Source organism: Triticum aestivum, chromosome 1B, assembly GCF_018294505.1.
Source record: "Triticum aestivum cultivar Chinese Spring chromosome 1B, IWGSC CS RefSeq v2.1, whole genome shotgun sequence".
In the NCBI taxonomy this organism is placed as follows: domain Eukaryota; kingdom Viridiplantae; phylum Streptophyta; class Magnoliopsida; order Poales; family Poaceae; genus Triticum; species Triticum aestivum.
In genome coordinates this window covers 695,767,594-695,784,133 of record NC_057795.1, presented here as the reverse complement: position 1 = coordinate 695,784,133, position 16,540 = coordinate 695,767,594, and the positions used below count along the sequence as shown (strand labels likewise).

The 16,540-nt window shown below is 48.2% G+C and overlaps 1 protein-coding gene and 1 pseudogene across 1 annotated transcript; both read right to left on the bottom strand.

Moving 5' to 3' along the window:
• Window positions 1–3,746: 3,746 nt before the first annotated feature.
• On the bottom strand, window positions 3,747–4,948 carry LOC123082915 (uncharacterized; annotated as a pseudogene).
• A 1,822-nt stretch (window positions 4,949–6,770) lies between these two features.
• On the bottom strand, window positions 6,771–7,712 carry LOC123149985 (uncharacterized). The gene has a single exon (XM_044569779.1). The coding sequence runs from the start codon at window positions 7,590–7,592 to the stop codon at window positions 7,002–7,004; it is 591 nt and encodes a 196-aa protein (XP_044425714.1). The 5' UTR covers window positions 7,593–7,712; the 3' UTR covers window positions 6,771–7,001.
• Between the last annotated feature and the right edge of the window lie 8,828 nt (window positions 7,713–16,540).

Below are 16,540 nucleotides of genomic sequence, written 5' to 3'. Positions count from 1 at the left end.
GAGGCGAGTTCGTCTAAGAACGCTAACTTGAGAGAGCACGAGGGGGAGCATAGATGTTAGTAATGGCAATGTGGTGGGCGCAGGCAGTTGATTGGAGGATTAGTGTGGAGGAGAAGGTTAAGTGGGAGAAGGACACAACTTGGAAGGACGCAAAATTGACGACCGAGATGGTGCCACCCGTGGTTCCGACAGCTGGCAAGGAGAAAACTTGGTCAGCCTAACGTGGAAGGAAGGATTTTGTTTTACTGACGGAGAGAGAGTCGATTTTTGATTCTTGGAAGAGCGTAATGTGCGGTTTTGTTGTGATTAGTTCGGATAGCACGTCAGAGCACTTTTCGTTATCACCAAGTCCTCATACATTCCAAGAGCATATTAGAAAGGCGTTATTACTCATTAAGACCGATCGAGCACCAACAGACAGAAACGGGATACATCTGGCATACAGTCACAAAGGCTACAGGTGAGGCCAAAAGTAGCATTGGAACATGCGACATAGGAAGAGAAAACCAAAAGAACAGCGATCTAACAGCGTCATGCAGAAAAGCTAGGTGAGGCAGAGGTCGCGCCGTAACTCCAGAGTGGCGAAGATAGCTGATCATGGAGCGGCGTCGTCACCAGAGGCAGCATCCTCGGAGCCAAGGATGGCATCAAGCTGCTCGTCGTCAGCGCCGCGGAGCAGAGCAATGGCAGCAAGGTCCTCGGAGGAGGCAGGAGGGGCCTCGGGCTCGTGGAGGCGTGCCTCCTGGATAGCACGGCCAATGGCCGTGTCAACATCCGCGGCAGAGAGGCGAGCAGCCTTGGCCTTGACGGCTTTAGTAAGCATGGGGGAGTAGTTGGCTTGCTTGCCAGCCAGCCACGCACTCCGCTCCAGCTTGTCCTTGAAGACGGACTGATCGCGCTCTGACTTGCGGCGCGCCTTGCGAATGATGCACTCGTGGGTGTCCAGGTCCTGCAGGGGGAGGGCTGAGTCCAAGGGTACATCAGTCAGTGGCAGATAAGCAGAGGGTGAGAGATTAGATTGATTAAGCACGGGAGGGGTAGATTCGTTACCAGCAGCACGGGAGGACTCGCCCGCGGCGAAAGAAAAGGAGGGCGGCGCAGCAGGTGCGTCTGCAGGAGTGGGGACTGCAGAGAACGCAGAGGCGCTGGACTGAACCAGCGGGCCGGCAGCCAGAGGAGCGGCAGGCAGGTTAGTGCACGGGCTAGGTGGCACCACGGCACCCACCTGGGCAACCGGGCGTATGGTAGGTGGGGCATGAGTGTCGGAAGGGAGTGCATGCACGACGTCTAGCGAGTCTGAAGCGGCATGCAGGAGCGGTGCATGCATGTCATCTGAGGCGGTCGAATCGTCGTCGGAAATGATGAGAGGCAGGCGCCGGGAACCATGGAGGGTGAGAGGTGAGGCCAGAGCTGACTGGTTTGTGTCGGTTTCATGAGACTCAGAAGGGGCATGGGGGGCGACCGGCCTAGTGCCACCGTAGGTGGGATCGGCGCGCCACCCCACACGTATCACGGAGACTACAGGAGCAAGGTGAGTAGGGGAGAGAGGCCGCGGGGAGGCCCGCTAAGACGGAGGAGCAGAGTCATTGTCAGAGGAGCCATCACTGAACGGGTTGGCACCATCACCATGGTGCCAGCGGGAGACCTCTACAACTTTGGCGATCTTAATCTCGTTTATGGGTGGGATCTGAATGACAATGCTTGGAGGGGCTGGCTTGCCAGATTGGAGAAGGACGAGGGCACGGACCAACGTGTATTCGATACCGTGGAGGCAGAAATCGTCAATGGCGCACACGTCGCCAAGGAAAGTGAGGGCGAAGCGTATGCCATCCTCATGCTATAGCTCATGTGGAAACTCAGAGACTTCGACCTCAGCAAGGTCAGTGTATATGGCAATGGAGCGGTCGACGTGCTCGACCGGCTCAATAGTGATAGAGTTTCCCTCGTACTCGATGGGGCTGTGGCTGAGCACGTCATTGCGTGCAGCTGGTGTGTGAAAGGTGAGGCAGGCGATCCCCCTCCAGGAGCCGCCCATGATAAAGGCAGGGTTGCCGCAAGTGTGCTGGATGGCTTGATGGATGAGGGGAGTGGGGTTGGGGACGGCTGTGCGAAGGTGGACGAAAGCAAAGCGACGCGGGCAGTGAACAAGACAAGGAGGAACTGCGACTAGTGGCATGTCTCCATAGGGAGGCAGCAGCCCGGCCTCATCGGCTGGACGGGGCAGATCCTCTACAGTGTCTGTCTCGGAGACGTGAGACGAGGCTCTGTGTATTGTGAGGCGAGGAAGACGTCGGCGAGCCGGTCCCTCAGTTCTTGTGTGTCGAAGGGTGGAGAGTGCGTGTGGTTGAAAGCTAGTGGGAGTGAGGTAGGTGTGGGTGGAGGTGCAGAGGATCGTAGTGGGGAGGGAGGTGGCGGAGCTAGAGGGGCGGAGCCGATCGGAGTGCCATGGAGGATGAAAGGTGAGGGGACGCAGAGAGCGGGGAAAGGTTCGGAGAGGATGATGGGGACGTCACTGATCATGAGTGTGTGGGATGCGCGAGCCGCCGTCGACAAGGAGCCGGCGGAGTCCATGCTGCGAGTGCAAAAGGCTAGATTAGGTTGAGAATGGAAAGCGTCGGGAAGGGGAGGGAAGATGGGCCACATGCGCCTGTACCTGCAGTCACGGCTGCGGTGGCCGTTCCTCCAGCAGCAGGCATAGCGGACTGGGTCACGGCAATCTTCAACGAGGTGATCTAGAGCTAGGCAGCGAAAGCAGCGCTGCTTTCTTTGTGTTGGAGGAGAAGTGTGAGAGCATCGATGCGGAGTGGGGAGACGGCGAGGGGTTATATAGGGAGGGGGGAGAGTGTGCGGGTGGTTGTGATCGAGGGGGGAGGAGAGAAGGGCATCTTTGTACGAGCTCGTAGGTTTGTGGTTGGACTGCACGGGTGACATATCCGCCGTCAGGGCGGCTGGGCCCATTGCGTGTGACAAGGAGCGAGGGGGCGGCGGGCAGGGGCGTGGTGACCGAGCGGCCGGCGTAGGCTTGGCAGAGGGATTAGGCTTGATCATGAGGTCTAGATGCTGGTCATGTGTAGCGGGAGGGGTCTGTGGCGACGGGCAGGCGTGCGGACTCGTTGGTTCGTCGGTTCCCAAGGCGAGATTCGCTGCAGATACGTTCATCGGGGGTGCGCGTGGGGTGACAGGGGGCGGCGCAGACATGCCCGGATTAGACGCGGGTCGGGCAATCAGCTCGTCCAAAATTGGCACGGACAAAGAGACAGAGAGTAGGTTCTGGGGACTCGCGCCAGCTCGATCCACATGCGCCGAGCCAGGAGCAGCGTACGGATCTTTTGATAGATTTGGTGGGGCAGGGGGCGCCGCACCGCCATCATGATGCATGGGGTGGGCCAGCGGTGCATGCGCGGCAGGGCGAACATGGTGCAAGCGTGCGACCGAGGTGGGCTGCAGTGTCGTGCGGGTCTGGAGATGCCGACGCTCAAAGGGGCCAAGAATGGAGTCTGATCGAGGGGGCAATGTAGGGTAAGCAAACTTAGTGTAATGATGGAAAAAACGACTGCAGTGAGCAATTGCTTGTTCAAGCTGGTCAAAGAGGAAGATCCGAAACCCTTCAAAACCTATGGACCCCAGATTGAGGATTTAAATTTTAATTGATCGGGAGAGGACGCCAGACTTGTACACATGATCATGAACTTTGACTGCTAGAAAATCTTGTTTGACCGAAAAGCAGTGGTTTAGGGCAGATTCTACTAATAGTTCATTATATTAGGCCTAACATTAATTGGTAGGAAGGTGACCCAAAACAAATGCGTGTGTTGGGTGTAATTTGCATGTGGTGTAAGCTGGCAGGAGCGGATAACATTAAGCATACGGTAGAAAAAGCTTATACCAGGCCGTTGATGACGCTCCTTAGAGAGAACAATAGTTGTGGACGCAGGTGGCAGCAGAGCAGGATCGACTGCCGTCGGCGAGGAAGACGTAGGCCCGATAGACGACGGCGAGGCCGACCCCGATGGTGAGCATGAAGCACGCCCCGTAGGTGCACGCCAAGGGAAGCGGAGTAGGATGCCCAGCTTGTGAAAGTCACCCATAGAAGCGATGAGCGCGGCAACGCCAGTCGAGGCCACAGTGAAAGAGAAGCAGGAATCTCCGTCGTCCGTGACGTTGAATTGGTGGTGGATGCCGCCGAATAGGCAAGCTAGGATGAGACCCATCGTGGTGGCATCAAGGGTGAAAGGGAACTTTATGACGCGCGCATACATGCGGCATCCATGCGGTTGGTTTGGTGGACGCTGGGAGATGAGCGAGCGACATTGTGCCCATGCTACGCTTTCAAAGTGGAGACCCAGATCCTCTGGAATTTGGAGCAGGTGAGCCAACGGCATGCATGTGGCAATGTGGGGCGGAGAAGGTGGGATCGGAGGTAGGGTTCTCACAAAAGAGAAGGAGTATGCGCAGAAGCAGAGTGTGGATTGTGCGAGGATGATCTCTGCTATACGCGCAGAAGCAACATGGAAGCGATAAACGAGGGGAGAGCATTGGCAACGAAGAAATCAGCGGCAGCACCGCCAAGGACAGCCTGAAGCAGGGCGGCGACGATAGTGGCATCAAGGAGGCGGTTGGAGTAGTGGAAGATGATGTAGAGCGGCGAGGCGAGGTGGACGGCGGGGGTGGTGATGTCGAGGCGGAGGTAGTATGAGGCATCATCCTCGAACTCCAAGCCCATGGCATTGCCACAGCCCAGGAAGCAGCGGAGCGCAACCTGTCCGGCTTTCACTTAAGGCGGGTCAAAGAATGACGATGGTGGAGGAGCTACTGTGGGGAGGAGCTCGTCTAGAGGACTGGTGGCTAGTGTTGGCTCCGGCGAGAAGGTGGCCGGAGGTTTTTTGGTGGCTGGTTGTTGGCCCTCCTCCGGTGAGATGGAGGAGGGGGGAGCGGGAGCGGGAGCCATCGAGAACCTTAATGAAAACTTAGGAAGAAAGAAACTCGAGCTAGCACGACGCGTGCGCACCGACACAGGTTTTCGAATCACGATCATGCTGGAAAACTTTTTCTTCCACAAGCTCGACAATTTCTTTAGTCAACGCTTGAGAATTTGGATCCTCCTCGTCCACCAGTTTACACATCAACATCATGTCACCATCATCTCCTTGCTGGGCAATGAGCGCCTTCTGCTTCGGTGCTTCCTCGCGGTCAGCCTTGAAGTGACCGACAGCGTATGACGGGGGGGGGGGGGGAGAGGTTATGGCAGCAAATGTAATGCACAATACGGAAGAGTTATTATATATTACAAAAACAAACTGGAAATTGACGCCAGTTCAGGCAGGCAGCCAGGCATTGGACCAACAGCTAGCAGGCCATGCAGGCAGGCATGATTATTACATGCATAAAGGCAACATGAGCTTCCTACTCCGCTCCCAATTCCATTGGACCATTATTCATACGCATGCGATATCAATGTAAGAGCAAATCACACCGGCTGTCCTCTTCAGTTAGAGTTAGGTGATGTTGTTTTGTTGTCAAGCTGCTGCTTCCTAAAATACGCCCTCCTCGTCAACAGGTCATCAGTTACACGAAGAGCGCCAAACACCCCACCGATTTGGCTCTGTGCATTGCATTCCTCGATCGAGGAGTTGTCCGAGCAACAATCTCCGTAACATTTTCTCTTTGTGTCAAATTGCTCAAAGAAGCCCGCGTCGTTGGCGGTTTCGAGCGTCGCCAGGAGCGTCTTGATGTGCTTGGATAGTACGGCGAGGTCGTCGAGGCAGTCGGTGACGCACTTGGAGGGTTTCTTGATGGCCTTGGCGAATGCGGCCGCCTCCGCCGCCTTCTTGGCGACGACTTGGACTGACATTGCGATCACGTCCTTCACTTGAGGCGTCCTGACATCCAGGTTGTTTAGTAGCAGATGGGTGCACTCAAATTTGTACGTAGCAGTCGCGCATGTGGCGTTGATGGCTTCAATGCTGGGCCCAGGCTCTTGGTCCGATCGAACAACTGTAGGGGCGACAGCGATGGCGACGGCGATGACGATGGCAAGCAGAGCCGAGGCGGTGTAAGGCAGCAGAGAAATGGCCATGGTAGTCGATGAATGGATGATCTTTCTCTCCCTCTCTATTGTTATATGATGGATATATTTGGTCAGGTGGGTGGGTGTGTGCGCACTTGCAGCGAGAGAGCAGATTAGCTAGCTGGTGTTCCCCTTCTTATATAGGCATACACATACACCAGATACATAGATAGATAGCACCGCATGCATGCTTCCTTGCTTTTGGACGCCTATTTTTAGTAGCTTGGCCAATTTCAGCGCAGGCAGTTGAGAAGGAGCTACCTAATTTAGTTGTGGCCACATAACAATCAAAATAATAGTTGTGGCCATGAATCCATCGACTTGTTCTCCCTACCTAATATAGAATTATAGATAGACGACAAGCTTGCTGGCTAGATTATCTTAATTGTTTTTTTCCTCCAACCCTTGCTATGTGGGCATTTCCTATTTGGCGCTGCAGGCGCCCGTTACACTGCAATTTGCAAACGGGCGCCTGCAGCAGTCCAAACTAGGCCGGCCCATTCTATTTTTTCCTTCTTGATTTTCTTTAGTCAACGCTTGAGAATTTGGATCCTCCTCGTCCACCAGTTTACACATCAACATCATGTCACCATCATCTCCTTGCTGGGCAATGAGCGCCTTCTGCTTCGGTGCTTCCTCGCGGTCAGCCTTGAAGTGACCGACAGCGTATGACGGGGGGGGGGGGAGGTTATGGCAGCAAATGTAATGCACAATACAGAAGAGTTATTATATATTACAAAAACAAACTGGAAATTGACGCCAGTTCAGGCAGGCAGCCAGGCATTGGACCAACAGCTAGCGGGCCATGCAGGCAGGCATGATTATTACATGCATAAAGGCAACATGAGCTTCTTACTCCGCTCCCAATTCCATTGGACCATTATTCATACGCATGCGATATCAATGTAAGAGCAAATCACACCGGCTGTCCTCTTCAGTTAGAGTTAGGTGATGTTGTTTTGTTGTCAAGCTGCTGCTTCCTAAAATACGCCCTCCTCATCAACAGGTCATCAGTGACACGAAGAGCGCCAAACACCCCACCGATTTGGCTCTTTGCGTTGCATTCCTCGCCCGAGAAGTTGTCCGAGCAACAATCTCCGTGACATTTTTTCTTTGTGTCAAATTGCTCAAAGAAGCCCGCGTCGTTGGCGGTTTCGAGCGTCGCCGGGAGCGTCTTGATGTGCTTGGATAGTATGGCGAGGTCGTCGAGGCAGTCGGTGACGCACTTGGAGGGTTTCTTGATGGCCTTGGCGAATGCGGCCGCCTCCGCCGCCTTCTTGGCGACGACTTGGACTGACATTGCGATCACGTCCTTCACTTGAGGCGTCCTGACATCCAGGTTGTTTAGTAGCAGATGGGTGCACTCAAATTTGTACGTAGCAGTCGCGCATGTGGCGTTGATGGCTTCAATGCTGGGCCCAGGCTCTTGGTCCGATCGAACAACTGCAGGGGCGACAGCGATGGCGACGGCGATGACGATGGCAAGCAGAGCCGAGGCGGTGTAAGGCAGCAGAGAAATGGCCATGGTAGTCGATGAATGGATGATCTTTCTCTCCCTCTCTATTGTTATATGATGGATATATTTGGTCAGGTGGGTGGGTGTGTGCGCACTTGCAGCGAGAGAGCAGATTAGCTAGCTGGTGTTCCCCTTCTTATATAGGCATACACATACACCAAATAGATAGATAGATAGATAGCACCGCATGCATGCTTCCTTGCTTTTGGACGCCTATTTTTAGTAGCTCGGCCAATTTCAGCGCAGGCAGTTGAGAAGGAGCTACCTAATTTAGTTGTGGCCACATAACAATCAAAATAATAGGTGTGGCCATGAATCCATCGACTTGTTCTCCCTACCTAATATAGAATTATAGATAGACGACAAGCTTGTTGGCTAGATTATCTTAATTGTTTTTTCCTCCAACCCTTGCTATGTGGGCATTTCCTATTTGGCGGTTCAGGCGCCCGTTACAGTGCAATTTGCAAACGGGCGCCTACAGCAGTCCAAACTGGGCCGGCCCATTCTATTTTTTCCTTCTTGATTTTCTTGTTCTTCGAAGGTAAAAAAAGAGCGCAGGGTGGAGAATCGAACTCGCAACTCGGTTTATAATTTTTCCCTTTTTATTTCGTTCTTCAGCTCGGTTTATTCAATCAAGAGTGTACAGGTAGATAATTTTTCTCTTTTTATTTCGTTCTTCAGCTCGGTTTATTCTTTTTCCCTTTTTCTTATTTTTTTAATTTTATGTATTGCGCGCTTTTTAAATTTCTGAAGTTTTCCTTTAAATTTGTTAACTTTTTTGAAAATCAATGAACTTTTTTATAAATTGTTGAACTTTTCTTCAAATTCGATGAACTTTTTTGAATTTTGATGAACTTTTTCAAATTTTATGAAATTTTTTGAATTTTGTTGAACTTTTTCAAATTCGATGAACTTTTTATGAAATTCAATGAACTTTTTAAAAAATTTCTATGAACTTTTTTCAAATTCTATGAACTTTCTTCAAATTCGATGAACTTTTTTCAAATTCATGAATTATTTTCAAATTTAATGAACTTTTTTGAAATCTGATAAACTTTTTCAATTTTTGTGAACTTATCCTTTCAGTTCATGAATTATATGGATGCCTTTTCAAATTGATGTATTCTTTATTCAAAAAAATTAAGCGGTGCCCTCCAGCATTGTTATTACGCATCTGCCTTTGTTGCTAATCATAGACAGGAAGTAGCTCGTATGGTTGGTGGTACCTGTACGCGAACTCGACGTTGTGAGTTCGAAACCTGCATATAGACAAAAAAATCGCGTTTTTTTTCCGAGCTTTCGCATTCGCCAGGATTCCCGTTTCATGGGCCGGCCCAGGGCGGGGCGCTGCAGGTGCCAGGAGCACGAACGGGCGCTGCAGGAGCTCTCTGCTATGTGTGCAAAACAAACTCCGGCCATATGTTTATGTTTAGAATACAGACAGAATACAGCTCCCTCCATCCGGGTTTCAAGGCCCAAGAGCCACCCAGCCGAGTCTCTTTTTTTTACTAGAGTAACTAGAACATAAAGGCGCACGTTGTTGCGCCCGTTCGTCTTAAGGGAAGAACAAGTGACAGTGAAATTTAGATGATCTAAAACTAAATACTTGTTCGAATTCCTGGGTGCATTCAAAGGTTTAGGTGGCGGATTCCATAAAATCAATGTTTAATGGGGTTTCTGGACAAAATATCGATGCTCCATGTACGTCTATATATCATGACAATTATAGAATAATGAGATTCTAGCACTTTCACATAAAAACCAGTATCACGTAGCATAGAAAGAGAACAAATATTTTACGGTCGTTGTTTCAGGCTACTTGCTCAATATTGACAGTAAATGGTCCATTGGGTGGGTTGGCATGAAGCGCAAAATCCAATCCTCACTTCCATTCAAGAGTTTTGGAAGAAAGTGCACAAGGCAAGATTTAACCCTACTTACCTAAGTGAACACACCTGATTATTAACTAACACCACCTCGAAGTTGAATCATTGTGTTATGATTAATTTACCTAAACAGTGACATGATTTAATCAAAGTAGTAAAAGATAACATGGTAAGGGGCGAATGGTCTTTGCCCCGTATTTCCTATTTGATTAAAGACCCCAAGGTTGGTTTATTCACACATACATTTTCTACTGATATCTCTATAATTCCTATGGCCATCAAAAACAACATCCTATTTTCCAACCTTCTTCATAACTTCTAGCACTGATTGAGGTATACACTTATTAGGGGTGGGCTTGTTTCATGTCTACTCCTAATGAAGCAGTTGGTAGTCTCGCTTCCACGGTTAAATTTCGTCCCACCATAGCCGGGTTTTTTTCGTCCTCATTCCCACCTCCCACGTACCAGCAATCCACCCTGGTTCCAGCGCTGAACCAAAAAAAACGATGCCCATGCGAGGTTCCTACAGCGATCGATTCCCACCTCCCACATGGTCGATCGAGAACAAAACGCTTAGAAAAAAATCTACGAAAATAAACCTACGAAAAAAACCGGGTGGAATTGGTCGCACGTACGAGCGATTCCTCCTGACCTAGAATCAGTCGCACGCACGAGATGCTCGCCGCCGTTCTCCGTCCGTACGTCGACGCCGCTGACGTCCCCTTCGCCGCCGATACATCCCTTCACCGCCGCTCTCCCAGTTCAAAGACGATCCCCATCTGGAGTCCGACGGCGATCCCCGGATGCGGCGCTGTTCTTGTTGAGGATTCAGGACCCGCGTCCGGATCCGGCGCCTATCGCTTCCAGGCGCCGCCGCTGATCGCGTACAGGATCCGGCGCCGAAACTACACAAGGCGCCGCCACTGATCGCGTACACGATCCGGTGCCGAAACTACACCAGGATCGGCAGTCGTTGATTGCGGAATATAGGTAAACAACACATGATCCAGCTTATACAGTACAAAAATTTAACACAAATGGTCGTTACTTTTTATAGAGTCTAGCCTCAATAGCCCACATTTGAAATTACTCCTTGCATCTTTCTGAGCACAGTTGGTAGTAACCAGCTGTTATGAAATGATCCTGTTGATAATGAATAAGCTGTCCAAAGTGAAGTGGTGCTGAATAGCAAATAGGAGAATAGGGCTGAACCATCGACTTGCCTGTAGGTTACTCTATACATGAACGTGCTAGGCAGGATAGTCTAGGATCATGAAAGAAAACATTGTAAGCCATAGTTGAGTGTAGACATAATTAAGATGAGATTGGCAAATTGAAACATATTCGTTTGGAAAGAGCATTTGGTAACTGAAGTTGCCTTATCATACATAAATGACATGCCCTTCTCCTTTTCCCACGCTTTAACTTTAGTAGTCAAAATCTCCAGCAGGGCTACATGGTAAAACAATATTGAAGTTCAGAAAACAGGTGGGAATGAGTGTCAGGTGTATCTGACTAACAGGTGCATCAAATGACCCGTAAGCATGTTTCCAGAAGATTTCACATTGTTGAATATTTTAAATAAAGATTCAGTTATGTCCAATGATAGTACTCATCTAGAACAAATTAAGCAGCGGGTAAAATTCAACATACTCACAGCTATTGTCCAAGCAATCCAAAATGATAATCACGTGAAGGCTCAACCAAACAATAGAAATTTCCAGTAGAAACACACACAAAAGTATGGAGGCATACATGGAATTTTGCTGACCAATACCCTTGCCTTCTCCGCACGCTTGAGATTTATGTGAGCTCCTCGACCAGCATTATAGCGATTTTGATCCTGAAATTGAAACCATATAAATGGTCTATGGCAGATGCAACAATATAATACTTTGACTATAAAGCATTTAAAGATAAGAAAAAAATCATTTTCCCCCTCATATTCACCGAGCCAACCCTCCTCTTTAGTTGCTGATGTCCATTTTCCCACCTTTTCTAGAATGTCCTTTCTGCTTAGAGCAAGATCTCTTGCTTCTGCAATTCAGTCATCCATATCTGTAAGCAGCTCTGAGAGATCTGCTCTACCTACAAATCAAAATTTATACATTGTCAAATTCAACATATAACAGTACTGTGCCTTTAGGAAACTAAGAGCAATATGGTAACAGTAAAATGTCTTCCTTTAGGAGACTACCATTGATATACTTAGTAAAACCAACTGAGTACTTCTAAAATTATCCTCATGTTTGAGTATTATCAGCCTTTACTTCTGCAATTAAATATTGCCATTTATTTTAGACAATTGACTTTTTTGTATGTCAATGATATTTTCCACATAATCAAGAAGTAGTTAGCTTGAGCACCCCACCCCCGCTGTTTCAGGGAGCTTTCATTCCATAGGATAGTATGGGGAATTCAAAAAGCCAGGCAAGTGAATGTAAACCAGAAGATGACTTAACTACAGGTATGATGCACGCTTTCATAAATTGCTACACATGCGATCCTTGCATTTCTACCAGTGACAAGCTCTATACGTAATGTGTTGCAGGCCTTACTAACGGGACAAATGTTGAAGAATACAATGCAAGGATCATAACGGTAGCTCGAAATGCAGACGATAATTATGCGACGCTTCCAGGTATAACCCTGCGTGAATCATGCTCCGATAATGCAGAGATTATATAGTCAGAAAAGGGAAAAGTGAGGAAATCAGGCTACATCATTTTCCTTTCCCAGCAACCACTCCCGTAAAAGTTGGATCGGATCGCACGAGGCGATCAGGAGGCGACGAGGCCCTTGCGCGCCGCCGGTGACGCCTCCGGTTCCCTCTCTCTCCGTCAGCCGCTTCGGCGGCGAGAGGGAGGGGGAACCTCGGGTCTGTTCGCTAGGTGGGTGTGTGGTAGGGTTAGGGTTGAGGGAGACGATGCTGAGGCCGTTGCGGTGGTGTCGCGTCGGAATAAGTTTCTCCGGGCTCCGTTCGCGGTCAGGCGAGGCTTTTGCTTTCGTCTAGGAGCCAGCGGAGTTGGGGATCCCCGGGTCTTGTCGAGGTCGCGGGCGTTGGTGGCTGGAGGTCCATCGGCACTGGCCGTTTGGGTCCTCAGATGGGCGATGGATTCAGGGAGACGAAGACCCTTCTTCTTCCTTGTTGGTATGATTTGTTGTTGATGTTCTTCTCCTTCCTCTGTGCTGATGCTGGTGGGAGATCCTGCTTGGTCCGTGCGGATGGCCCGGCCGCGGTGCTGGACCGGTCGGATGACTCGAGTTCTCTTCTCTCCGGAAGGGACACTTTTTGCGGTACTCAAAGCCAAAGATGGCGACGACTGTTGCAGGTGTGTTGGATTGATGTCCATGCCCTCTCAGCGCTGGTGTCAAGAAAGGAGGAAGCAGTGTGGCGGCAATTGTACCATGGTCGAAGATGATGACCTGCTTGCGAGTAGTTGCAGATCCTTCTGCTGCAGGGGTCTTCTCTCTAGATTCAGGGATGATGACACAGGGCTCCGGAGATCTTCTTTGTTTATGGTTGTCTTAGGGTACTCTAGGTGTTCATGGTCCTTTGTGTTTACGTTTCAGTGTGCTTGTAATGGTCAACTTCTTTGTACTGATTCGTGATATGAATGAAAAAATTCTCAAAAAAAAAGAAAAGGGAAAAGTGGCATTCAATCAATGATAAGTTATTTATTTAATGAATACAGTAATTTAATTCTTTAGTAAGTTCTGATTTCTGACATCTTTTCTAATTTATTAATAGGTGTGCATTTGATAGAAAAGGAAACAGATCTGCGCCATACAGAAATATATATGGTATAACTGGAATAAGCCATGATCTCCTAACCAGCTGTCCTCCGCATGGCATACTATATATGTTAACCTACTCTGCCATCCCTCCTCCCCCTCCTTACTCTCCCTTCGCCCAGACCTGGAGGAGAATTTCCCGAGGAGTACGTTGTGTAAGCAAGGACCACATCAAGAAGGCGAGTTCCTCTAGGTATGACAATTTCTGCATCTTTCTCTTCTCTAAAAGTGTAATAGCTATTAGATTAGTATCATCTTTTGGTTTAGGTATACCATCAAATTCCAGATAAAGAACACCAGTGGAGATAGTGCCAGCTTATAAAAATCTCATAGCCAATACAATTAATTGTAGATCTAACCAAGTAGTCCTATTAAGTGGGCTGCAACTAATGAAAAACAGTTCATTTAGATATTTTAGGCTAACAGTCTATTCTGGACATTGCAACTGCGGCACACCCCTAGCTTTTCAACTGATGAACAGGGCTCACTGCCTAATTTTGCATAGCCAAGCAAACTTCATAATCCAAAATAATGTTAAGATACAATGTGGTGCTAAAATTTAGTGAACAGTCAAAAGTTGAACATCAAGTTAAGCAAGCAGAACAATTTACCAGAGCAATCTGTCCATTTGAGGACCTCATGGTTTTATCCATGCCTGTCTTGTAAGTCCATCTTAGTGATTCCATCAAGGAGCTCTCAGCGAGAATATCTAGGCTTGGGAAAGATCTGTCATGAGGAACGTAAAACAGTTAAGGTATGTGCATAACTTCACGAGGCCCTTGCATGGATGTACACAACTACAGGTAATAGATGATAACCACCTGAAATGTCTTCCTTTTGAAATCTTTAAAATATACACAAGATGTTCTAAAAGAAAAAAAATATTGTGAAGATTTACAATCAAAGACTGTTTTTATCTATAACAAACTCATATTCCCAAGAGATTCTTCATGGTGATGCACATGGGACATAGGGAACAACAAATATTGATGATGATAGTATTACCAGGTTGTACTTTATAGATTTATTAACTGTTGGCAATCTAAATTTTGACAAGCATGTGAAAAAATAAGTCAATGTAAACTTGCAGTAAGAGGATACAAATGTAAAGAGTGAATCCGTTCTCCACCATCATACTTTGACAATAAGTGTTGTATTAGATAATCCAATCCTCACTTCCATTCAAGAGTTTTGGAAGAAAGTGCACAAGGCAAGATTTAACCCTACTTACCTAAGCGAACACACCTGATTATTAACTAACACCATCTCGAAGTTGAATCATTGTGTTATGATTAATTTGCCTGAACAGTGACATGATTTAATCAAAGTAGTAAAAGATAACATGGTAACACTACTAGGGAAAAGCCTAGCAGCAGCGCGGGTTTTGGACCTCTCACTAGCGCGGGGACCGGCGCTACTAATAAGGCGCTACAGCTAACGTATAGCAGTAGCGCCTGTTGTCCCACGCTACTGCTATACATGCATAGCTGTAGCGCTCTTTAGAAAAGGGCGCTGCTGATATTATCTGCAGCGCTGTTTACTGGGAAGCGCTACTGGTAAGGCGGCGCTACTGCTAAATTTTCCCCCCTCGCTACTACTAGTTTTATTAGTTTCTATCCCTGCATATTTGTTTTGTATTTGTTTTTTATTTGAATAGGCTTTATACAATAATCTTTAGCATATCATACACATACAAATGTAATCATAGCATATACATACAATTAGTCTCATCAAATCATGTCATCATCATAATCATCATCCAACACAACAAAGTTGGTCTCTCGTCATCATCTCGAAAATAGCGATACAAGTCTCGATTACTTGCAAATACATCGTCATCCATCTAAACAATGATATACGCGAGAAGAGCTATCACTTTGAGTACATGAGTTTGTATCCCTCTCTCGCATTAGTGTGAACCTAAACTAACTACTGCATGTCGCTCGGGAACCGGAAACCGGTACACCTGGGCCTGACACTCCGGCCACTTGTCGTATATATACTCCTGGCGTAGCACTTATTCACCATCGATGATCTATGCACCTGCATCGTCACATGAGTCGATGATATGCAACATATATAGTTGAGCAACAGAAAGAGACAGACTTGGCAAAAATAGAAACAACATATCATAAGCATAAATAACAAAGTTCATCGTACCCCGAAATGCCCTAACTAGAGTGATTTTCGCTAGTCGAGGAGGAGGACGGTTTAATTACATCACAAATAAAGTTTCACCGTGCATAACTCAAAGTTTTGTCATACAGAAAGTATGGACTAAACGGACACATTGTCATATATCGACAATCACTCCAACATGTCGTTCCATCCATCCAAGTTAGGGAGATAGTCCCCGAGCCTAGTGAAAGGCTTCAGGTCGAGACGCTAAGCGGCTACCCGTGTTCGGACGTCTAACCGCGACATTTGTCCTTTTTCGTAGAACATCCCTGTTTTTCCGACGACCTCCTTCATGAAGATTTGGGCAAGTTCGCGCTGGATGTGATAGAACTCGGCTCGAAGTCGATGATCCTCGATATCTCCTATGTTCTTTACCCATTGCAGAATATGGGAATCACCGGATCTAGGTGACATGCGAAGGTTCTGGTGATCCCGTCTGTACTCCAGCATGTGGTGTAGGACATAGAATCCATCATTAAGAGAATCGTTCGGTTGCTGGATGCAGCAGAAGTCGGTCTTATGGCCGAAGGCGACCCTGCCGTCCCTTCTCTTCTTGTCCCTGACCTCTCCACCCCCTGCTTGGTAGTAAAACATAGCACTGTCGAGAACATCCTTGATGTGGGTGTAATCCTTTTTGTGAATGTTCTTCGAGGAGTCCAAGTAAAGAGCGTGGGAGAATCGGGGGTAGAGGATGATGAGGACGGCGCGCCCGCCGCTGCGCAAAATAAGTACACCTCAAATTAATTAGCCTCCACCGTGCAAATGAATGATTGAAATCGAAGGAAGGATAGCAGCGCGGATGACTTACACGGGATGATAAGGCATGAGAATCGCCTCCTTGTCCTTATTGGCGAGCATGAAACTGACGATGTAATCCCTTGCGTATTCACGGTGCTCTGCGCAGACTCCCAAGAAGCCCTCGTGCATGTAGTACGGGTCAGCGACACAGATATGAGATATCTGCTCAACCCCGATGATGTAGTTCATGTGCAAGGCATAAAGGCGGACAAACGTAAAATCCAGCTTCTTCACGTGAAACATGTCGAATATGTAATCGAATCGGAGGAAGAACTTATCCGCGGGGAAGCTATCGACGTA